The sequence below is a fragment of the Phocoena sinus genome, chromosome 7 (genome assembly GCF_008692025.1).
Source record: "Phocoena sinus isolate mPhoSin1 chromosome 7, mPhoSin1.pri, whole genome shotgun sequence".
Classification (NCBI taxonomy): Eukaryota; Metazoa; Chordata; class Mammalia; order Artiodactyla; family Phocoenidae; genus Phocoena; species Phocoena sinus.
Window position 1 is genome coordinate 64,368,353 of NC_045769.1, and position 25,033 is coordinate 64,393,385.

The 25,033-nt window shown below is 39.6% G+C and overlaps 1 protein-coding gene across 3 annotated transcripts in view; it reads right to left on the minus strand.

The window, feature by feature from the left end:
- Positions 1 to 25,033, minus strand: part of CERS6 (ceramide synthase 6) — a 328,740-nt gene that overhangs the window by 139,786 nt on the left and 163,921 nt on the right. For all 3 annotated transcript variants that reach the window (XM_032636504.1, XM_032636505.1, XM_032636506.1), the window contains exon 4: positions 5,998 to 6,055. In XM_032636504.1, the coding sequence (XP_032492395.1) occupies positions 5,998 to 6,055 (58 nt within the window). The remainder of the gene's footprint in view (positions 1 to 5,997; positions 6,056 to 25,033) is intronic.

Sequence of the window (25,033 nt, forward strand, 5' to 3'; positions counted from 1 at the left end):
GAGTCTGTCATACAGAGTGAAGTAAGTCAGAAAGAGAAAAACAAATACCATATGTTAACACATATATATGGAATCTAAAAAAAAAAAAAAAGGTTCTGAAGAACCTAAGGGCAGGACAGGTATAAAGATGCAAGGTAGCGAATGGACTTGAGGACACAGGGTGGGGGGAAGGGGAAGCTGGGACGAAGTGAGAGAGTGGCATGGACATATATACACTACCAAATGTAAGATAGATAGCTAGCGGGAAGCAGCTCCATAGCACAGGGAGATCAGCTCGGTGCTTTGTGACCACCTAGAGGGGTGGGATAGGGAGGGTGGGAGGGAGGGAGACACAAGAGGGAAGAGATATGGGGATATATGTATATGTATAGCTCATTCACTTTGTTGTACAGAAGAAACTAACACACCATTGTAAAGCAATTATACTCCAATAAAGATGTTAAAAAAAAAGATCTTGTGGAGACACCTGAGCTGGCTCCAAGGAGCTAGTCCCTTGCTGAGTTCTGACTCCAGGAAGGCACTAGAGGGAGGGGGAAGACTGCAAGAGGAAGCTCGACTGTGCTCCTCTCTGTTTTGCTTCCCATTCTTACCACCACTCCCTCAGCCCCACCCCAACTGGGTCCTCCAGCAATGCATCTGCACCCCAGCAGGGACAGTTCATCCCAGTGGTAGCAGCTGCTTGCCCTTTTTCCTCATTCTCAGAACCAGCCTCATTGTGGTTTCTGAGACATACCAGCTGGTCAGCGCTTTCTTGTCCAGCTCCACGGCTCCTCCTTGGAGCATCTAGGTTCCAATAGCTCCAGCCTCTTCCTATAAGCCCCCGTCCTCAGAGCCGTAGCCTCTTCCTGCCATTACCACGTCCATGATATCTCAGTGCAGCGCTGATCAAAATGCTGTGGGCAGATGAGTGCCAGTCCTTGAAGCGTTTGTTACTGTTTCATTAGAATGTCAATTAACTATATCGTGAAGAGCGCTGTTCATTTCAGCTGACTTTCCTTCAGAGGTAGACTCTCCAAAAAAGAAGCAGTGAGTTGATTTACATTCAAGTCAAGCTCCTTATCTCATGGCAGACAGGTAGCAAACAGCAGATCGATTGCTCTGAGTAACATAGTCTTGGTGGCTCCCTCTTGGTGAATGATTCTTCACATTACAGTCACCCCAAGAATCACTCCTGTAGTTTTTGTCTCCTAACGTGGACCCCGACTGATACAGAGGTTAGGTATAGATATATTTTGAGTAAGCTTTATTTTAATCATACACATGCATGTGTACAAAACTGTGATATAAAATGCACCATATGGTCAAAAAGTTGGAAATATATTAGCCTAACATGTAGATTACATGGAAAAAAATATTTACCTAAGTCCCAATTGCACATATATCTAATGATCTTCCTGTGACACTATAGGTTTAAAAAATAAGTAAAGGAACCCAAAGAAAAGTATTCAAAGAACTCCACTCAATATAAACTTCCATCTACAAACGAGAAAAAAAGGTAACAGTAAATGAGAGATAACTTACTCTATTTTTAAAGGCTTGACATATGGTCCCTTTCAAGACCTAGAAAAATGTGTTACTCTGTATGAGTACCTTGTGCTCTGGGACTTCAGAGCACCTGAAGTAATTCTGGGTCTTCTTCCATGAAAGTACTTGTCTCTGTTAATCATATTCATGGGGCTAAGGGTCACTTGTGTCAGCAATTACAGGAGCAGACTATTGAGACAGGCTTATGTCTTTCAACTATTTAAATATTTCCTACTAACCCAACAGTGACTTTACTTAATAGTTCAGTGACATGTCTGTAAGATCAATGCCTTCTAGGGTCTACTTCCATCATCAGAGTTAACTACTATCTGTAAAGGGGGCTCGGAGCTGAGAAAGCAAAGATGACATATATGTACACCTGTTAGCCCCTCACCATAAATGAGGCTCATCCTCTTATCTGTCATCATGAAACTACAGAAAATGTTTTATTGATTTCATATACATGACACATAAACATGCTTCCTTTACAGGGTGCCTGAAAATATGGGGCCAATTATTTCATCCTTTATTACAGAACTATTCATCGGGTGAGCACATAACTTATCACCCAAACTGGATCAGTACAAGAGGGAGGTAAGTGCCCGGGACCCTGAGACAACTCATGTGTGAAGTCAGACTGTGTCTTGCTCCAAAGATACATTCACACATCAACTACAGGAATTATGACATAATGGAGGGGAAATCAACGCACAGTAAACAAAATGATAAAAAGGCAAGGCGGAAATAGAGACAAAGATGTAGAGAACAAATGTATGGACACCAAGGGGGGAAAGCGGTGGGGGTGGTAGTGGTGGGATGAATTGGGAGATTGGGATTGACATGTATACACTAATATGTATAAAATAGACAACTAATAAGAACCTGCCGTATTAAAAAATAATAAAATAAAAATTAAAAAAAGGACAATAGATAAATATTTCTCTATGCTTCTAGATACCTTGCATATGAAAACCATTTCTATGTGGCATAAGGTCTTATTCCATGATGTATCCTTTCTGAAGAAAAGCTGGAATATTTTAAAAATTAAGCACACATGGCACCCATGAGAATGCACCTGTTAGATCTTGTACTGGTGGGAGTGTGGCTGACCCAGGGCCCCGCTGCTGTGCGGTAAAATCCACAGCAGTATTTGCGTGAAGCCCCTGCTGCCCACAGGCTGCTGGCAGCCTATGACTGAGCAAAACAGGAATACTACAGCAAGCCCATTTCTTGGAGACACAGGTCTCCTTTGATGATCAGCTGTGGCTCCAGGACTGCCCAGTGGCCTGACTGAATTTTTCTTAGAAAGGCACAGCAAGCAGTCTTAGAGGCTCACCCACACTTTCCTTCTTTCCCTCTCTCCCGCACACATAGTCAGAAATACATTGTGGTCTGAAGGCTCTTCCAGCCTCCTGGCCAACTCCCTCCCCATTTTCTCTTATAGACACTTCCCCTAATCAATTCCTTACACATTTAATCTCTTCTTGGTGTCTGTTTCTTAGAGGGCTCAGACTAAGACAGCACAAGTGTGTACTGACATAAACCTAGTTTATATGTATTTAAAAACTCTCAACTGCCTTATTTCTCAATACAAAGAATATTTTTAAACTGAGGGCACTTAAATCGGTCATATATATACACTGAAAATCTACGATGACTTGGTAAACCCAGGAAAATATATGCGTTCTCCCCACGGGATTAAGCCAATTCAAACTGGAAAGGTTAACAGCGTTTAATAAAATTTAAGTATTCAGCCTGAATGTATTTGAATATGGCAAAGTAAACTCAAGCTATTCTTATACTAGAGATTGATACCTCATAGCCTCATCTATAAAATGAGGTATTTCGATGAGAGGCATGGTAACTTTTCCATCTAAAGTTCTATGGTTTTCAAAAATTTTTATTAATTGATTTGTTTTTTTATTTTTTAAGATTCTCTATCATGGGTGCGTAGTACTTTGCATTTGGTAAATATCTCTTTAACGGGAGCACAGAATTTCAGGGTAGAAAGGGTACTTAAGGTTACTTAATACACCCTAGAAGATGAGACGCATCAGATTCATTTGACCTAAAAGCAGAAGAAAATTGGACAGTGCAAGTTGCCTAGGTATTTTTCTAACAGCACATGTAATGATCCACATTTTGGATGCTGGGAATAAGAAGCAGCTGTGGCCTTTGATATTTTAAAATTGGTCCACTACCCTGCTCTTTTATTTTAAAACATTCAGGGTATTGTGAAAATTGGAATTACCTTGTTTTGACTATTTCTGGTGCTGCCTTCATAATAATTTCTTTTCCTTTTGGTTAGACGGGCAAATATATTGTCCATTCCAACAAGTTAACAGAAATATATTTTAAATATCCGTTAAGGTAAGTATTTAAAGTTCAAAACAGAAACAACGACTACATTAGGTTAAGTTTGCTAACTTAACTAAAGGAAGTCATGAGGTTAAGGTGGGCTGGTAAAGTGGGGAAAGTACTAGAATAAGAGACAGCAGTGTGCATTTCACTTGAGATTCAGCCCTTTCATAAACTCACTGTATGACCTGTGGAATGCCATCTACCCTCTCTGGACTTCTGCCTCCTCAGCTGTGAAATGAAAGAGCTGGACAAGCTAGCTTATGAAGTCCTTCACAGTTAGCTCATATGGAGTCTATGTACACTTTTCTATCTCGCAGTATGACTAAACACTAAACCATACAGCTCATCCAAAACTGAGTGCTTCTTAGACAGTATCAAAGGAAGAAACCCCAAACACAAATTAATCCAACAAGAAGAACAACATCTATTTCTCCTTTCATTTTTAAGCATTAGTTATATCTAGAGGCAGCTGAAAGGAAACTGTTACAGTTTAAGGAACAACGATTTCCAGGCAAACATTCTATTGACAAGCCCTTTTACTGCCTTCTACAGAGCCATGGAGGACTAGGGGATGAAAACTACTCTCATTCCATTCAGTCTGTGTAGCGACGGAATGAAGCAGAGCTAAGTGTCAAAGCGTTTCCTATTCTGATGACAGATGGCCAGGCTTGCTGAATGAAAGCTTTTAAAAGAGACCACATCCTGCAGATCTAGGCAAAAGGGCAAAGAAGTGCTCCTGGCTTTCACCATCTCTCCTTGCTCACCATCAAAGCCCTTCACCAACAGAACCCGACGTGAATTCCAAACCGTGACCTCAGTTAGCAACTCGACATTCCCATGAAGCCCAGCTCTCCCATGTCAGCTGAAATTCCATCCAAAGCTATTTCCTCTTCCAAGGTAGTCAAGCTGGAAGCATAAAAGCTCTACAGCCATTCTTTCTATTTTTTCCCCTAGATACATAAATCTGAAAACTAGAACAGTAGGGTTCCAAAATAAGCACTTTCCACCACATTTATTTACCCCAGTTGAGAATGTCTTCATACTTAGAAATCTTACAGAGTGAAGTTCATTCTTTTAAATCTACTCAAGTGACCTCTGGGCCATGTAGTCTTATTAAGTGAAAAATAAGTGCAGTTACTAAAGGAAAAGACAACAAGTAAAAAGAATTATTTCCTCTAGGAAAATATGATATTGGGAAACAACTATTATTTATAATAGAATTTGTCACGGGCGGACAATATCTTACAACTCAGACTTGAAAAATGAAAACGTATTTGCAATTTTCATATCAACATTTACATGAGAATTTACTAGTAAGGTGTGCCACTTGGCCCAATGCCCCAGTTTGAAAAAATTATTTGCTAAATAAAGATAACACTGATATCACTTTAAAGGGTAATACCGTAAAACATTTAAAAAAATAATTTCCCATTTTCTCCCAACTCACTACGGCACGACTGTGAGAACGTCTTCGTGAGACTTGAAGTTAAGCAGCCTAACTTGTTACTAGTGCCATTAAGCACTGAAATCAAGAAGAAAAAGACTATGACGCCCTCAAAGAATTGCTTTCATAGGTAAAGGTGCCTTTGTTCATGCAGAAAAGCAACACAGCAGCCAGGGAACACAGTCTATAAAAGGAACTGAATTTTCCACTGGCAGTTGGTGTTACCCTGTTGGTAGCTTTGCAAGACACTAAACTCTAATTTCTACTGATAAAGGCTACAGTGATAACACAAAATGCCAAAGGTGATTTTTTCAAGTTGTGTGATGTGTGATGTGGAAACTCTAAATTCTTTCCAAGCCTGAGATGGATTTCATAAGGTTCTAATGCCCATAGGTAGCAAATAACCAACTAGCGTGGTCAATAGACTTAGTAACATCTATCACCGGAAAAACAAATTATTTTCAAAAGTTATTTTCGACAGATGCCTAAAAGTTGTTTACTACAAAGAATGAACGGCCAATATTTTTATAAATCAAAGAAAAATGTACAAATAATTCTTAGCAAGTGTGTTATGATTGTTTACAATTCTACTACTGCCACAACATAAAAAATGAGATAGAGGCTTACAGTTACATAAGAATTACATAAAGTAACTTGACAGAGCCTACCTTTTTCAGGAACCGGACTCCATAGGTAAATACATAAAGGCCAAATGAAAATTTCCACCTGTGGAAAGTTTAAAAAAAATTCTATGATATTCAATTTAAATATTTCACAGCACATTCTGAAACACGTGAGTGAAAAAAGTCCGTTAAATGAACCCCCCCCTACACACACCTCTGCCCCAACCAGGGATTAAACTTAATGAGCGATTTCATTTCTGGCTAAACACATACACTTATGTGCATGGCATACTGCAAATATTTAAAATATTAATAATTATAGTCATAAAAAATTTTCTTTCACTCAGTTATTGTATTTACCCATCTTCTCTTCTACCAACATGTGAATTTCCTCTTGTTCATCGCTCATGAACGAACAGATTTTACAAACATGAAGGTATATAAGATAGCTTTGAATTCTTTGCCTGTTTCAGATATTAAGCAAATGACTTAACTTCTGTTCATATTTGTTTTAAAAATAAAAGGTATAATATTTTTAAATCAGGTAACATATTTTTCCTTCATCTTTTTTTTTTTTTTTTTTTTTTTGGTGGTACGCGGGCCTCTCACTGCTGTGGCCTCTCCCGTCGCGGAGCACAGGCTCCGGACGCGCAGGCTCAATGGCCATGGCTCAGGGGCCCAGCCACTCCACGGCATGTGGGATCCCCCCGGACCGGGGCACGAACCCGCGTCCCCTGCACCGGCAGGCAGACTCCCAACCACTGCGCCACCAGGGAAGCCCTTCCTTCATCTTTTAACAAATTTTTATTGGCATCTTTCTGGATATTGCTAAGGGAACCCATTTGAAATCCAAATCATTCATCTGATGTGCAACTGTTAACCACAACCGTATACCATCCCAAACTCTATGTCTACCTGTTAGACATTCACTTTTTTTTTTTTTTTTTTTTTTGCGGTACGCGGGCCTCTCACTGTTGTGGCCTCTCCCGTTGCGGAGCAACAGGCTCCGGCCGCGCAGGCCCAGCGGCCATGGCTCACGGGCACAACCGCTCCGCAGCATGTGGGATCTTCCCGGACCGGGGCACGAACCCGTGTCCCCTGCGTCGGCAGGCGGACTCTCAACCACCGCGCCACCAGGGAAGCCCGACATTCACTTTTTTAATGAGGAAAAAATTTTAAGTTCTCTTTCAATGAGAAATGAATGTTTAAGTCTTTTAAAATACGAGACTTTGCAAACACAAAAAGCAATTTGCCTCCTGACAAATTAAAGTTGACTAGTCTCGTTCTCCTTTGTGTTCATTTACAACTTGTAACCCAAGGTACCATGAACAGCATGACCTCAGGAATGCTATTTAGTGAAATGAATCAGTTTTTAAAGGCACAGCTATTCACACTCAGAAAATATAAGAAGTAAAATCGGGAATTGAGTACCAGGGTAAGAGGTTTTTCGTAGTAACCGTATATATACACACACTATGTATATGTTATATAAAGTCTTTATATAAAGTCTCGTATTCAAGCATGCTGGAATTCATGTCAGAACTAACACTGAGAGAAGAGCTTTGAACTGCAGGGTTGAAAATCATCAACTAATCATCCATAAAGCCTGAATTCAAGAAGGAACAAAAAGCAACGATTCTAAAACCTCTTACAAAAGCCCTCTTGTAAGAAAGGGCAGTTCATATATTGCAGTATCAAAGTCAAGGACTTAATTTTTTTTTTGGTATTATCCTTTTTTTTTTATTATTGATATATATTTTTTTACATCTTTATTGGGGTATAATTGCTTTACAATGGTGTGTTAGTTTCTGCTTTATAACAAAGTGAATCACTTAAACATATACATATGTTCCCATATCTCTTCCTTCTTTCGTCTCCCTCCCTCCCACCCCCCCATCCCATCCCTCCAGGCGGTCACAAAGCACCGAGCTGATCTCCCTGTGCTATGCGGCTGCTTCCCACTAGCTATCTACCTTATGTTTGGGTAGTGTATATATGTCAAGGACTTAATTTTAACCCCATCTCCATTATCAATTTTTGGTGGTTATGGGTGAAACTATCTGTGTGCTTCCTTCTGTTGGGATGTACAAATTCTAAATCAGAAGTTAAGACCAGGGATGGCTCCAAGGGTGTGTAACTTGTGCAGTTACACAGGGTCCCATGCTTGGTTTAATGTTTTGCTGTCACTATCTCGAAATTCTTAATAATTGTTGAACAAGGGGCCCCATATTTTATTTTGCATTGGGCCCTGCAAATTATATAGCTGGTTCTGGTCGAGATACATAGATTCTCCTAACTTCGAGCAAATCTACTAATATCCCTTGACCTCAGTTCCATCTCTATAATGGGAGAGTGGGTTTATATTATACTGGGGTTTTTTTGTGGTATTTTTTGCAGTACGCGGGCCTCTCACTGTTGTGGCCTCCCCTATTGCGGAGCACAGGCTAAGACGTGCAGGCTCAGCGGCCATGGCTCACGGGCCCAGCCGCTCCGTGGCACGTGGAATCTTCCCTGACCAGGGCACGAACCCATGTCCCTGCATCGGCAGGCGGACTGTCAACCACTGCACCACCAGGGAAGCCCTATTATACTGTTTTTGATATTTACACTGTTTTGATGTATTGATGGCCTAAGGATTTGGTGGAACAAGTAATCTCCACTTCTCTCGAGTCCCTCCCACTCCTGATTGTATTAAACCAACCTACTTCACGCATTTCCAAGTCATTTTTCTGGCCCCTGAAGACAACTGAATTTGCAACTCCTAGATTAAATGATTTATAACAGCTGTTTCAGCTCTAAGACATTCAGATCAGGCAGTTTTTATGGATAACAAAAAACTTTATGGAAGTCACTGAAATCCCTACAATCACTCATGTAACTACATTTTTCTTTCATAAAATAACCCCGCTTTCATAAGACATAGGTTGTATTACAGGAACATGAATGCCTCCATCATTTGAATTCAGAAAGTCCTTTTATTATTTGTGTAGTTTCATGTAAATTACAGTTTTAAATGGTGTCTAGCTACCAGCCCCTGATACAGCCTCTCTCAACCTCCCACTAAAATATCTATGAAAAGAAAGGTAAATAAAGGTGCATGCAACCACAAAAAAGGAAGAAATTACCTTCAGCCTACTGCAAGAATCAGAGAATTTTACAGCAGAAAAAAAGAATAAAATTAGATTTTAAAAATGTAATTAGAGGCAACAAGAAACAAGCTATGGGTGTTAAAAAAGGAAGTAGGAAAATCTTAGTATATCTTCCTGTCTCCACTTTCTGCCATTTGTACAGAAATGCAAAAATCTGCCAGTCAGAAACCTAGACAGCTCTCTGTCATGAATGATACTTTTTGAGGCAGCAGGAGGATCCCCCCACCCCATTAATTAGTGACTGTTCAAAAGATGAGTGAGAGGGCTTCCCTGGTGGCACAGTGGTTGAGAGTCCACCTGCCGATGCAGGGGGCATGGGTTCGTGCCCCGGTCCGGGAAGATCCCACATGCCGCAGAGCAGCTGGGCCTGTGAGCTGTGGCCGCTGAGCCTGTGCATCCGGAGCCTGTGCTCCGCAATGGGAGAGGCCACAGCAGTGAGAGTCCCGCGTACCGCAAAAAAAAAAAAAAAAAAGATGAGTGAGAAAAAAAGGAAGTACTTATTAGCATCCTGGGAGTTTCAGTTACAGAAAAGATGACTAAGGGGAAAGATGATCCATGGTGGTGTTACATTCTGGAGGCTGGAGTTCTTATAATCCATATAAATGACAGAGAACAAGAAACAGAGATAGCTGCTCTACATGAGATTCTTCTGGTCCATTGAAAGTGGGCCAAGGCCTACAAACATCAACCTGCTACAAGGGCAGAGGTCTAAAAGCGGCCCTTTACCAGCAAAAAAGAGGACAGAGAGTGGGGTCAAGGTCAATCCATACATCTTCTCTATGAGCAGGTCTAGATGGATATTTCCAAATTCAGGAACGAAAAAGAACTAAATGTCAACGCAGGTCTACTAGTAAGTACTGCATAAATACAGAAAGAAAAGAGCATGCTAAAGATGAAAAGAAAGAATCATCTCCTAAAACTAACTCCCTAGAGGGAGGGATGTAATTTTTATGGAAGTATTTGGTGCTGTTAAGGTATGTCCCCTAAAAAAATAGGTCTCCTAAAAAAATACGTCCCCTAAAAACAGAACTAGAAAGCCATAAATTAGTAAAAGACTACTGGGTAAGATAAAAAGAGATTATAAGTAAAACAAAGAAGCAATACAAGGATTGTAAAAAATGAAGTGACAGAATATTATCCACATGAGGGGGATGGGGAGAACAATGTAGACACATCCTGCTTAAAATTAAAACATTGATGTAGAGGATAAACACCCCCATAGGGCTGGAGAAAAGAACCAATAGATGAAAGAAGACCCAAGCTCTGAGGACCAGAAAAACTAAGTCTAATTATAGGTGCTTCTGAGAAAACACGAGTGACAGACTTAAACAGAAGCAATAATCCAACACACAACTGAAAAAGAAAAAACTGACTGAAAAGAAGAAATAAGAACCAAATTGTATCCCAAACAATATCAATTCAAAGCCACATTCTGACAAATGTTTTTTTAATTTTTTAACATCTTTATTGGAGTATAATTGCTTTACAGTGTTGTGTTAGTTTCTGCTGTATAACAAAGTGAATCAGCTATACATATACATACATCCCCATATGCCCTCCCTCTTGCATCTCCCTCCCACCCTCCCTATCCCACCCCTCTAGGTGGTCACAAAGCACCGAGCTTGTCTCCCTGTGCTATACGGCTACTTCCCACTAGCTATCTGTTTTACATTTGGTAGTGTACATATGTCTGACAAATTTTGAATCTTAGGGTTAAAAAGAAATCCTTCAATATCCATGCATGAAAACAAAAACAAGTCAACATACAAATCAAATGAAATACGTCACCATCAAAGGAACAAATGTCCAGTGGTCTTAAATTCTCCTTTGCATCACTAAAGTTACAGAAGAGAGAGAAGGTTCCATCAAAGAAAGCTACTGCTAACCAAACTGCCTTTCATTTGTAAAGAAATATGAAAAATATTCTCACATATTCAAAAGCTCTGAAAATACATTACTCCTTAACTATTACTAAAAAATTACTTTGGTCAATTCTAACCCACCGAGATACAAATAAAAATTAAGAATTCAAAAAGTATAATTTTAGAATAAAATTGTTAATAATAATATATTGTTAACAACATAACTAATTGCCCTAAATTTCATTGCCCAATTAAATGCTCTTGTTCTTAAGGGGCAGTTTAATACAAAATATTTAACAACAATAATTGAGGGATGAACTCTCAGATTATATTAATGGAAGCAGGGATTGGAGAAGGGAAGCATTAAATTTATTCTTACAGAGAAATTTTAAAAGACACCGTTGTCATTAAAGAAGATGTGGTACAGATATGCAATGGAATATTACTCAGCCATAAAAAGGAACGAAATTGGGTCATCTGTAGAGACGTGGATGAATCTAGAGACTGTCATACAGAGTGAAGTAAGTCAGAAAGAGAAAAACAAATATCATATATTAATCCATATATGTGGAACCTAGAAAAATGGTACAGATGAACCGGTTTGCAGGGCAGAAATAGAGATACAGGGGCTTCCCTGGTGGCACAGTGGTTGAGAGTCCGCCTGCTGACGCAGGGGACATGGGTTCGTGCCCCGGTCCGGGAAGATCCCACATGCCGTGGAGCGGCTGGGCCCGTGAGCCATGGCCGCTGAGCCTGTGTGTCCGGAGCCTGTGCTCCGCAACGGGAGAGGCCACAACAGTGAGAGGTCTGCGTACCGCAAACAAACAAACAAACAAAAAGAAATAGAGACACAGATGTAGAGAACAAACGTATGGACACCAAGCGGGGAAAGCCTTGGGGGTGTGTGTGTGATGAATTGGGAGATTGGGATTGACATGTATACACTGATGTGTATAAAATGGATAACTAGTAAGAACCTGCTGTATAAAAAAATAAATTAAATTAAGTTAAAAAAAGACACCTTTGTCATGCTAAGAGAAATATAGTTAAAGAATGTTTCTTTAAAAACTTTAAGATGATGCCTGGTTAAAGATGGCAATGTGAATGCATGAATTTACCTGTGTGGCTTTATGAATGTAGCGCTAAACAGGCAGAAGAGGAATTTTGTTAAGGAAAGCATAAACTCAAAAGTACACAGAAAACAGGAGTGAGGACAGCCACCCCATTCTGGAGCCTGGCTGCAGAACCAGGAGCTGTGGGTCCCAAGCTGTGGGTGGAGAATACTCAGAATCCCCAGAAGAGTCCCAGAAAGACTCCAGACGAGGAAGCAACTCTGCTAGGAACCTCTATTGGGAAGAGAGGCCTTAGGGATTAGCTTGCCCAAGTCCACACTGCTGCTAAGTGGCAAAACCAGGACACAAACCTAGAGCAGCACTGACTCGAAAGCCCCCTCTCAAATTCCACAGAATTTGCGTGCATTTCTCTGCCTAGATGTGTCCCACTACATATATTTGGACATGGAAATCTTTTGTATCCATCGGGCCTGAAAATTAGAATGGAAAGCTAGTAAAAACTACCACCCACTGAATCTGGTTTATTGTCTTTATGCAACAAGGCTGAAAGGGCTCTTTGTGAAAATCAAGACTAATAAAATGTGCCATAAAAGCAGGGAATCAGAGCGTTGAGGTCTTGTGTCTTACTGCCAGGTGTCACCCACGTGGCAGGTCCTAATCTATAGAGGAGACAGAAGCAGAGAGAGACAGCCAGAGCAGCCCCCTGAGCTCAACTCAGCACACCATCCTAGAGAGAGGAAGGTAGCACATGGGCCATTTTCTTTACAACATTTCTGGAGTGCTTGCTCTGTGCTAGCAGCTGTTCTAAGCACCCTACAAGTAGAAAGTCATTTAGTGAAACTATTCCACACAACAAGGTAGGTCCTATTAACATGATCCCTAGTTTTTTTCAGACGAGGAAACAAGCACAGTGCGGTTTAATGACTTGCCCGAAGGTCACACAGCTAGAGAGGGAGAGCACGGGGACTACGAACCAGGTAGCGTGGCTTCAACATCCCAGCTCTTAAGCGTTAGGCTCTGCTGCCTCTTCCTGATTTTATACACCTGAAAACTGAAGACAGTGTATTCAGCTGAAATGGTGTTTCTGACCGAGGGGCCATTCGTGGACACCACATGATGAGAACGCTCTCTGTCCTGATGAATAGAAACTGGCTGCTTGCAAAACTGGAAACAGGGAAGGACTGCATTGGGGATTCTTTTCAATACCAGGGCACTTACACAATACTGAGCTTGTCCACTAAAGTCACCAGTTATTATCCGGGCGCCCTTCTCCATCTTATCCACTCATCCTGTCCATGTACTGCAATACTATGCCTCCTTTGGGATTTGTGTCAAATGCTAGTTACACCAAAAAGCCACCTTTTCTCAATGTTGCAACACTGAAAGCATTGTAATTCTCTGACGGTGTGTTTCTTACCTCCTTACCTCGTCTTTGATTACAGCCACAAACCTCTGACCTGCCTGTGAGTTCCAAGTGGGCGCGACTGAATCTTACTTATCTTTGTGTTTCTGACAGCAAACAGAGTGTCTGACGAGAAATAGCTCCTAAACTGACATCTGAATTTTTATTAATGGTATGAGTACTCCCCTTGACTTCTCTACTCTTAGCTTTATTTTAAGCAAAATTGTCCTTAATCAAATAATTTTATCAACTATTTCCATAAACTGTGCAAAATATGTATAGGAAAGGGAAAAGACATGCCAAATGCTGCTAACAATGTTTTACATGAGCCAAAACAGTAGGAATTTGGAATCAAAGAAAGTCAACTCTGGAATGGTCTAAATAATAAAAAAAAAATACTGTATTGAGTGAAAAACTAAAATACCTTGTTAGGATGCAAAAAAAATAGCATATAGTTCCTTTGATTCTGATTGAATTTATTAATTTTGAGACATTTCCATTTTAGCTGTTCCATAATCTAAGGTAAGAAAAAAAAAATCATTGCTTATCAAATACCTAAAGAAGAGTGAAGTAGGGCTCATATCTGTTTTTCATAAAATTTAATACTTAATATAAACATGCCACTATATCTTGCAAATTATTACAAACAAAGTGAAATTATGGAGTTTGATAAATGAGAATATATTTTGAAATAAATTGGTATAAACTTTGTATATTGATACAGTCATCCCTCAGTATCCATGGGGCATTGATTCCAAATATCAATATCAAATAACAAAATCCAAGGATGTTAAAACCCCTTATATAAAATGGTGTAGTATTTGCATACAACCTATACACATTCTCCTGTATACTTTAAATCATTTCTAGAATACCTCATACAATGTAAATGCTATGTAAATAGTTGCTAGTACGTGGCAAATTCAAATTTTGCTTTTTGAAACTTTCTGGAGTTGTTTTCTAGTTTGTTTGTTTGTTTTTGCGGTATGCGGGCCTCTCCCGCTGCAGAGCACAGGCTCTGGACGCGCAGGCTCAGCGGCCATGGCTCACTGGCCGATGCAGGGGACACGGGTTCGTGCCCCGGTCCAGGTGGATCCCACATGTCGCGGAGCGGCTGGGCTCGTGAGCCATGGCCGCTAAGCCTGTGCGTCCGGAGCCTGTGCTCCGCAATGGGAGAGGCCACAACAGTGAGAGGCCGGCGTACCGCAAAAAAAAAACAAAAAACAGTTAGCAAGTAATGAATTTGGGGATTCAAATCCAGGCAATCTGATTCCAGAGACCACATTCCTTTCTACTAAATATCACCTCTTTATTTTAACACAAAAGTTGAAATAGAAGGTTCTTTTTCTTTTTTTTTGCCAAGAACATTACTCTATAGCTCTTTCTCCTATCACATTAGGCAAAATCAGTGGAGTTACTCTGACAGCTGCAGCCTCCACTTTCAAGCTCCTTTTCGATACTAAGGCAGGAGGACAAGTAAGACTTTCTCTGTTGTCTTCTCTTCCTTTCTCCACAAATGTAAAGCACACACTCAAGGTGAAATGACTTGGCTACAGTCCTAGTCAGAGCTGGTGTCATGAGTGAATGCTGCATATCCTAGTGGGACGATAGCTCACCGAGGGCAAGGAATTGGTCTTATGGGTGTTTTATTGTAACATCAGTATATTTCTGTATATATAAATCAGAGTTATCCATCTCCCATTTTTTACGTGTTCAAACACAAATTTTTCTTAACAGTCTTGTTCTACCGAACAGCCTTGTTCTTCAGTGATCCCTGGGAGTCCATCCACACCCTTGTTCTACCGATGAAAACATCAGGTTCAAAGAAATGTGTAACTTCTCTACATTCCCAGGTAACTTGGTGAAAGAAAAGAGGTCTCCCCAGTTTTCACACCAGGTCTCCTTTGTTCACATCTTGTGTCCCTATGGCCTTAAAGTCAAGACTAGAAACAGACAACAACACAATAAGTTTCAGAAAATACTCGGCAGACACCTGATACACTGCCAATTCTCTAAGGAGGTAGTGTGATGTCCATTAGTACACAAACACATTTTACAAATTAAGCCAAAACCTAAATTTTTTTTTACAAAGCCACAGGTGTCAGACTTCTATTTGTTTGTTTGGTTGGTGGGTTGGCTGGACTCTTGGTTTGTAGAACAAAATAAGGCCCCTCAATTATATTTTGCATTTAATAAGTCTAACAAAGCCATCAGGCATCACTGAATCATGTTTATGATGCAGACACATGTTTCTTTCTTGTTCCACAGGCTTTTAGCCAAAATACCTCCCCCAAAAGATGAGTTTTCTTTACATTTAGAACACAGGATTTTGAAATTAAGATAGACCCAAAGTCTTAGTTAAATAACTGGTAGGTTTCAACTGAGAACATTTTTTTAAAGAGGTAATGATTTTTAAGTCAGTATTCTCCTTTTCAAGCCGTTACTGGGACACTAATTGTATTACTTGAGCACAATAGAGATGTTCATCAACTAGGGAGAAAGTAAATTGACTTTAGTTTGAAAAACATCCCATATAGCTTAAAGAATGAAACAAAGGTGAGATTAAAGATTCCTTTTTTGGAAACTCTGGTATACAATCTAATTTCCCAGAATAGCCTTCAAACTTTCATTAGTTTAGGAATCCAAAGAAAAACTCTAGCGAGGGGAAAAGATGTGATTCATCCCATGGACTGATTATGCAGACCTGAGTTTTCGCCATAAAGCAAACATTTCCTGAAATTATTTTTATCTCCATCAATAATTAACTCTGTGACTCCAAATAGTTTTCCTCATCTGCTCAGCTGTTTCTCTGTTTGACAAGCAACAGTCTTATCAATGCAATCACTGAGGTTGGAGGTAAGTCAAACCTATTCACTTCATTTCCAGGGCAAAGGTGAACTTAATTTGAGCAGAACTGTCTTCACTAAATCACTGATTCAAAGAACAGGTTAAGCACTTACGTAAGTTTGGTAATATGCAAAATAACGCTATATCTTTCATGAATATATATACTTACATACACACACATATATATAGCACAAAAATAAAGAAGAAAATATAAACACCAAATTCAGGATAGAGATTGCCTCTGGAGGGTAGAGTAGACAGAGAAGGGGTATACAGGGAGCCTCAGCTGCTTCTGTAATATTTTAATCCTTTAAAACAGGATTGGATAGAGCTCAGAGGGTCTCTGTTATATCAGTCTCTGTATTTAAAAATACTTCATTATAAAAAAAAAGGTAACATGAATAAGAATTATGTTCAGTAAAAACATATAAAATGACTGTCTTTTTCTTTTCTCACACCTAGAAACTACGAATGGCTTGTTCTTTACGTACCATCAGCCCAAGCATCCTTTTCTAAGCATTATAACTAATTTTACTCTTTTCCTGTCATTATATTCATGCTTTTAGGGCTAAAATTGCCATTGGAAATGTTTCAGGTATTGACTGCATTTATGCTGACTTCTACATCTACTGTGTCCATTTCTTAGACTTAGCTATGATTTAGATATTGGTGCTTTTTTTTTTAACGCTTTGTTTATAAGTTCTATCAGCAGTCAAATTTTACTGATTCTCTCTTCAGTTCTCTATTGAGGTCTATTCTTTTATCTCCAGGTTGACTTCCCTTGTTAAGTGCCCAGCAAGGTGGAACTCAGCATCGCTGGCATTTGTCCCTTCCCATGAGTCTTTCCAACACCAGTCCCAGGCCTCTACACTCTACTCAAAACACATCTGCGAAAAACCAGTCTCCACAAAGTACACTTCTGTTAGGTCATTCTGCCTATAAAATATTTCTCCTTACTCCTATAATTCCCCTGAATATAGACTAAACATATAATTGTGAGCTTAATCAAGTTTGAAAGGCCATGATTTGTGGAAATCAGAAAGAGAGAAATGAGCATTTTCCAGCTAACACTTGTCTGGAATAAGGATAAAGGAAGGAATAAAACCAAGACTGCTCTCCTGTTGCCAAAAATAAAATTAGTCAATATGACTTTGGAACATGCACTTGCAAATGTCACAATTCTTAAGCATGTGGGTGAGGCAAAAGTAGCCAAATATTTATTACCATCTAGCGTCAAACTAATGTCGTGTGCCCCTTGAACATCAAGTGCTTTCATAGTCTCTATGTAATTTTTTTTCTTTTCTGAAAGCAGACTGAAGACAAGGAATCATTTGTTCAGATGCTGTGATTGCACAGGAAAGAAGCAATTGGGAACTAATGGTACTTCAGTTTGCAAAAGGTACATACTTTTGAATTTAAGAAAGAAATTAATTTGCCCCTCTCTACTGCCCTGTTTGGTGTCAACTTTCTGCCGCAGGCTCTCCTGCACATGTCATAACTGGACGAGAGACTACGCAGCAGACCGTTCACAGGGATCGGGGTGGAGACCCTCCTTACCCTTAAATCCTGCCTACAACTCTAGTATAAAATTTCTTTAGTTTCCTCATCTGAAAATGGGGATAAAAATACCTATTTTTTAGGGCTGTCAGAATGTAATGAGAAGTGAAAGAAAAAATTAAAATACAGAGAGAGATGCTCAGGAATGGATCCTAGGATGCCAACTAGGCTCATTCTTAATTCACTTCCCCTGACACACCAGTCTCACCATGCAAACATTAAATATCATAAATCATGTCTCACCTCCTGGAGTTTTTTTTTTTCCATCTTTTTTCCACCCACACCCACACCTCTCATCTCCCAGCTCCTTCAGCCTGTTCACCACCACACTCTCCACCTGGACTTTTAAGTTGTCTGTGAAGAATACCCATGTGTACATGTAGATGTTTATGTATGTGTATATGTATGTACATGCATAGATACATATATTATGTAAATATAGGTATATGTATATGTATATACACACATATCTATGTATATGTATATGTATATTCATGTACATATAAAAGTTAAATCCAAGAATGTCAAGGATCTTCCAATTGGAAACAAATACAGGTATGTAGGCTTCTGACCTAGGAGCCTCTACTTGGGAGGATGATGTTCTTGCTCCTTCCTCTATTAGAGAAAGAAACATAATCAGACAAACAATTGGTAATCACTGAGGTATTTTCCAAAAAAGTCAGTCAACCTGTACTCCCATTTAAGAAAATAAGCCATTTCACAAAATTGAACCTAGTTACAACACACACAATGAAATTCTTGGCTAACCAGCTGATGCCATGTGAGTTGTATGCTGATTGAAAGGGTAATGAGTTGCCCACACACCAGCTATATTCATACTGTGGCATCTCATGGTTTTTTTTTTTGGTTTTTTTTTTGCGGTACGCGGGCCTCTCACTGTTGTCGCCTCTCCCGTTGCAGAGCACAGGCTCCAGATGCGCAGGCTCAGCGGCCATGGCTCACAGGCCTAGCCGCTCTGTGGCATGTGGGATCTTCCCGGACTGGGGCACGAACCCATGTCCCCTGCATCGGCAGGTGGACTCTCAACCACTGCGCCACCAGGGAAGCCCCCACCTCATGTTTTAATTAACCTGAACTCTCCTTTCACTATGAGCATTGGAAGACAGTGGCACTGAGCTGCCCACTTCAAAGTAGCATCATGCTACCAAAAACTGTTAGCATTCATAAATGAATTCGGTAAAGTTGCAGGATATGAAATCAAGGTACAGAAATCTGTGACATTTCTATACACTAATAAACTATGAGCAAGAGAAATTAAGAAAATAATCTCATTTACAATTGCATCAAAAAGAATAAAATATCAAGAAATAAATTTAACCAAGGATGTGAAAGATCTGTACACTGAAAACTGTAAGACACTGATGAAAGAAACTGAAGAAGACACACACAAAAAAGGAAAAATATTCCAGCCTCATCAATTGGAAGAGTTAATAGTTAAAATGTCCATCCTACCCAAAGCAACCTACGGAGTCAATATAATCCCTACCAAAATGCCAAGGGCATATTTCACAAAACTAGAACAAATAAATCTAAAATTTGTATGGAACTACAAAAGATCCTGAATGGCCAAAACAATCTTGAGAAAGAATAACAAAGCTGGAGACAACATACTCCCTGATTTCAAACTATACTACAAAGCTATAGTAATCAAAACGGTATGGTACTGGCACAAAAATAGACACATAAATCAATGGAACAGAATAGAGAGCCCAGAAATGAACTCACACATATATGGGCAACTCATCTACAACAAAGGATCAAAGAACACAGAATGGAGAAAAGACAGGCTCTTAAATAAATGGTGCTGAGAAAACTGGACAGCTACATGTAAAAGAATGGAACTAGACCATGATCTTACACCACAAACAAAATTAACTCAAAATGGATTAAAAACGTGAATGCAAGACCTGAAACCATAAAATTCCTAGAAGAAAACATAGGTGGTAAACTCACCAACATTGGTCTTAGAGATATTTTTGTGGATCTGACTCCAAAGGCAAGGGAATCAAAAGCAAAAATAATCAAGTGAGATGACATCAAACTAAAAAGCTTCCGCACAGCAAATGAAACCATCATCAAAACAAAAAGGCAACATACTGAATGGGAGAAAATATTTGCAAATCAATACTGAATAAGGGGTTAATTTCCAAAATATATAAAGAACTCATATAACTCAACAACAACAACAAAACAACCTGATTTAAAAATGGGGAGAGGATCTGAAGACATTTTTCCAAAGAAGACATACAGATGGCTAACATGTATACGTGAAAAGATGCTCAAAGTTGTCAGTAATTATCAGGGAAATGCAAATCAAAACCACAATGAGCTATCACCTCCAACCTATTAGAATGGCTATTATCAAAAAGGTAAGGAATAACAAATATTGACAAGGATATGGAGAAAAGGGAACTCTCATATACTGTCGGCAGGGATGTAAATTGGTGCAGTCACTATGGAAAACAGTATGGAGATTCCTCAAAAAACTAAGAATACAACTACCATATGACCCAGCTGTTCCACTTCTGGGTATTTATCCAAAGAATAAGAAAACAGTAATTCGAAAAGATATATGCAACCCCATGTTCTTTGCAGCAATATTGACAATATCCAAAATACAGAATCAACCTAAGTGTCTATCAATGAATGAATGGATAAAGAAAATGTGATACACACACACACACACACACACACACACACATACACATACACACACAAATATTATGCAGCCATAGAAAAGAATGAAACTTGTCATTTTTGACAACATGGATGGATCTTGAGGGCATCATGCCAAGTGTAACAGACAGAGAGAGACAAATACCATATGATCTCACTTACATGTGGAATCTGAAAAACAAACAAAAGCAAGCTCACAGATACAGAGAACGGATCAGTGGTTGCCAGAGGCAGGGGGAGAAATGAATGAAGGGAGTGAAATGGGCAAAATGAATCAAAAGGTACAAGCTTCCAGTTATAAAATTAATAAGTCATGAGAATGTAAAGTACAGCATGGTAACTATAGTTAATAACACTGTGTTGCATGTCTGAAAGTTGCTGAGAGGACGTCTTAATAGTTCTCATCACAAGAGAAAAAAATCCTGTAACTACGTATGGTGACAGATATTACCTTACTGTGGTGATCATTTCACAATGCACATATATAAATACAAATCATTATGTCTGTACACCTGAAACTAATATAGTGTTGTATGTCAATTATAGTTCAATAGAAAATAACTAAAAAATAAACTAGCATCGTGATCTCTCGTACTAGCTAGCATTACATTGTATGACATACTGACAGTAAACCTATACTTAGAAAATAATAAACAGCATGAAACAAAGGGATAAGCATGAGATTTCCAATCAGGAGACACGGTAATCATCCTCTGATGCTCTCAAAATGACCTTGGGCAAATTCAAGTCTTTTCTGGGGAAGCAATCAGACCTTTAAGGTCTCTTTGAACTCTTATATGTTGAGTCTTAGTCATATTTTGATCCTGCAGTATTTGACAAAACTGGCCATTCTCCTTTGCCTGAAAAGCTGTTGCGTTGCTCTTTTCCTCTTTTGTCCCAACTCTCCAAAGTCAGAATACCCAGGGTTCCATCCTCAGCCTCCTTTTCACTCCATATGCTCCCGCTAGTGAAATCACCCACTCCCCGTATGCTGTGCGATAGCTGCCTCTAACCGGCTTTATAAGGCTGGATACCCAAACACCAGACCTCTCCACCAATACAGGCATCTTGGACTCAAGATTAAACGTTTCTTATCTCTCTCCCAGAAATCCACTCTGTTTCTGACATATCTTTATCAAAGACATTATTATCCACTAAGTTTCCTCTCCTCCTCCTTCAACCCCTATCTCCCGTCAGTCATCGAATCTAAAAGTTGTACTTTGGAAATATTCCTTTCATTTATCCTCTTTGCTCTATTCCCTGGTCCAGCACATGTAGTTTTCATCTCTCTTGAAGGGTGGGCTAGCCTTTGCCAAGCTCCACAGACAGACATTTAAGCCAGGATGTCAAATGACTGATTGAATCATGAGAAAAAGAACAGTCGCACAGTCCAGAAAATTTGCTTTGGCATGAATGAGAGTTTCTCTTCCAACAGGCAAACCTACACAGAAATCCAGGGTATCATCAGAAGATTGATTGCAAAACAGAACAAGAAGAGTTGGTGATCTGAAGATGGGCCTAAGGCACTTTCGCCAAAGAGCATGTCTTCCCATTTCAGAAGCCAACACTCCTTTTCCCCGCTGCTTTAATAAGCTCAGACAACCTGTACCACAGAACGTCCCATTATAACGTGCCTGCACCCCTGCCCTCTTCTCAGCTGGGTGAAGCTAATGAAATGTTGCCCTAGCCGGGCCTGGAGCCACCTCTTTAAGGGGACTTGACAAATCTCATTTCTAATCCATCATATGTTGATTCCTTTTTTTTTCTTTTTAACCTTAACCCTAAGTTTGGAAATAATGAACACATACTTGTCTCCATGTATTGCTCACAAATATTATCTCTCAGGTATCAGGGATGCTTTCCATCTTCTGAATAGCCCATTCACCTTTATGCCTCAGCATCTTTGCTCGTACCTTTCTCTCCTGGGACTTCTTTTCCTCTTTATCCAGCTCAACTTATCATGTCCTTTCTGAAATTTTCCCTGGTCTCCACCCCCCAAGGCAGAAGTGTTTGTCCCCATAATGTACTGTTTTAATATTAATATTTATTATAGTTATCCTTTAAGAGATCAACCACCAGTTGGATTTTCAGTTCTGAGTGAAAGATCTGTGCCTTACTTCTGCCCAGGACTAACATTAGGGAGGCTACGTTTGCACTGTCTGGGCCAGAATACTGGATCCATCATTTTCAAACAGTGTTTGTGAGCATGGGTGCTCCCTGTGACTCTATCACCCGGTCTACAAAGTGAAGATAGTAACACCTATTCAAAGGGTTTGAGAGAGGATTAAATGAGACAATACTTGTAATGTGCACAGAATAGCATTTCAATGCATGGCAAGTGTTCAATAACTTAACTATCTTTACTATTTTTATATAGCATGTATATGACAGATACCCCGTAAATGATTTCTGAATTAAGTTTTATGATTAACTGCATGAGCCAGTGTAGCCACACCACTAAACTACAACATGACTTTAGGACAGACATTTCGTATGAGATTTGAAGATACAAAGGTAGAGGAGGCCTTCATTCTATCAAAGTCGTTAAGCAGTGGGTCAGTGGGTCATGTAAGTGAGACTCTCTGTTGCTTCTTTATTAAGTTTATGTGTCGGAATTTGGCTGACTTCTCATTTTCCCCTTGTTTGCAGTTTTAAAGTTATTGAATATTTAATGCTACAAAACCACTTGAGATTGCTGCTACACTAAATCTGAACATTGTACAAGCAGCTCTGAAAATGTTAAGAGTAAAATTTAGTAGAGCTGGGAAGTGAAAAGTACAGCAGTGAATTTCCATGCTAATGTGGTGTTATAAATAAAATATGATACACGGAGTAATCAATCACTGAACATGTACAGATGAAGAGAATGAGTTTATGTTTATTCAGGGTTTTTTTAACTCCTTTGCTTTGAGATATTTTATAGCCACAAAATTATATATCTGAACTTCAAGGTCATCACCTAAAACCTGTAAACCCACAGCCTCTAAACAAGAAGTTGCAAACTTAAATTCTTCGGGGACCAGGCCTGTCAGACAAACAAGGAGATGGTTAGGCTAAGCTCTCGGTACCGGATGAATGGCCACTGGTACTCAGTTTCCATGTTGGCAATGGGACAGGAGGTGCTCAGGTCTGTGGCAATTTCAATACCCTACTGAAATAAGGGTCAGTCAAATGTCAAGAAAAATCCAAACTCAACTGTGGCCAGATTTTTCCCATTTTTCAGAGAAAGCTGGCAATCTGATATGTTACATATTTTATATGAAATCTGATTTTTTAAATAAATGCTGGTAGTTAACTCGATTGAAAAATAAAACACCAAACAGGCCAAACAAAATCCATCTTGAAGGCTGGATTCAACTTGGGGTCACCAGTTCACAACAGTTGCTCTAAGCTTTTTACTTTCATATGTGGCAGAAACGGGTGGGAGGGTGGGATGTTTTATTTCTAACCCTTACTCTCTAAACTACATGAATAAGCCAGAATGAAACTCTTTGCTTTCTTGAGGCATGGAATTTTTGTGGGTAAAATTTCACCCTCATTCTCTAATGACCTAATGAACTCTTGCTTGGCTCTTAGAAAATGTCCAGCAACCAAAACTGGACAGAAGTCAAATCAAAGAAATTCTATTTGCAATTATGCTCACAAACAGATAGCCATTCATTAAGGAGGATAAATTGAGGAATTATGAAATGCCTAGACATATGGGAATCTAAATATGAATAGGTCACAGTCCCTCTCTCAAGGAGCTGACAATCTACTAAGCTGTTTCTTGAGGGGCTACAGCTGCAAATCTAAGGAAGCCTTACCTATTTGAGGTCATCATTCACATCCTCTGTCTGCACTCCCAGCTTGGGACAATACCCAGACAGTAATCTTTATTTCAGGATCACCCTGCCCTGGTGTCACTAGGCAAAAATGCCTGGAAAACTCAGTCCTTTCACAGCAGATCTGGAAACCTTGTTAAGATGGAGATGGTGTCATACCCTGTCCCTTCTCTCCATGAGCTGAAGAGAGGGACTGATGAGTAGAGATGCAGTGGGGAACCAGGCAGAAAACCCAAGAAAAAGTTCCACTGGGCCCAATGTCCAAATCCTCAATGTTTCCCCAATGTCCAGATCCCCTGAAGACTTTTGTATTAATACAGAGCAGGAGAAATGGTCAGGAGGTCAGTGGCTCCAACACAAGGGAAAAGGGGGCTTTCATTATGCGTCTGGAAGTCCCTGCCCCATGTTAGTGGAATAATGGAGGCAAAGCTCATGGGGATGGGATATGAGAGTGACAGGGCCTGTTCTGGTCCCTTTCTGAACCTAAAAGGGAGTTGGGGCTAAAGGATTCTTGACATAATCAAACATTTATCGGAATGAACTGTTATATTCTTGTATTTCCTTTCCTTTTCAAATAAAATGGTTAGTAAAGGTATATTAATGTTCACACTTGGAGAAACAACAATAAAAATAATTATTACAAAAATGTTTATCACACTGTCAAAGTCTT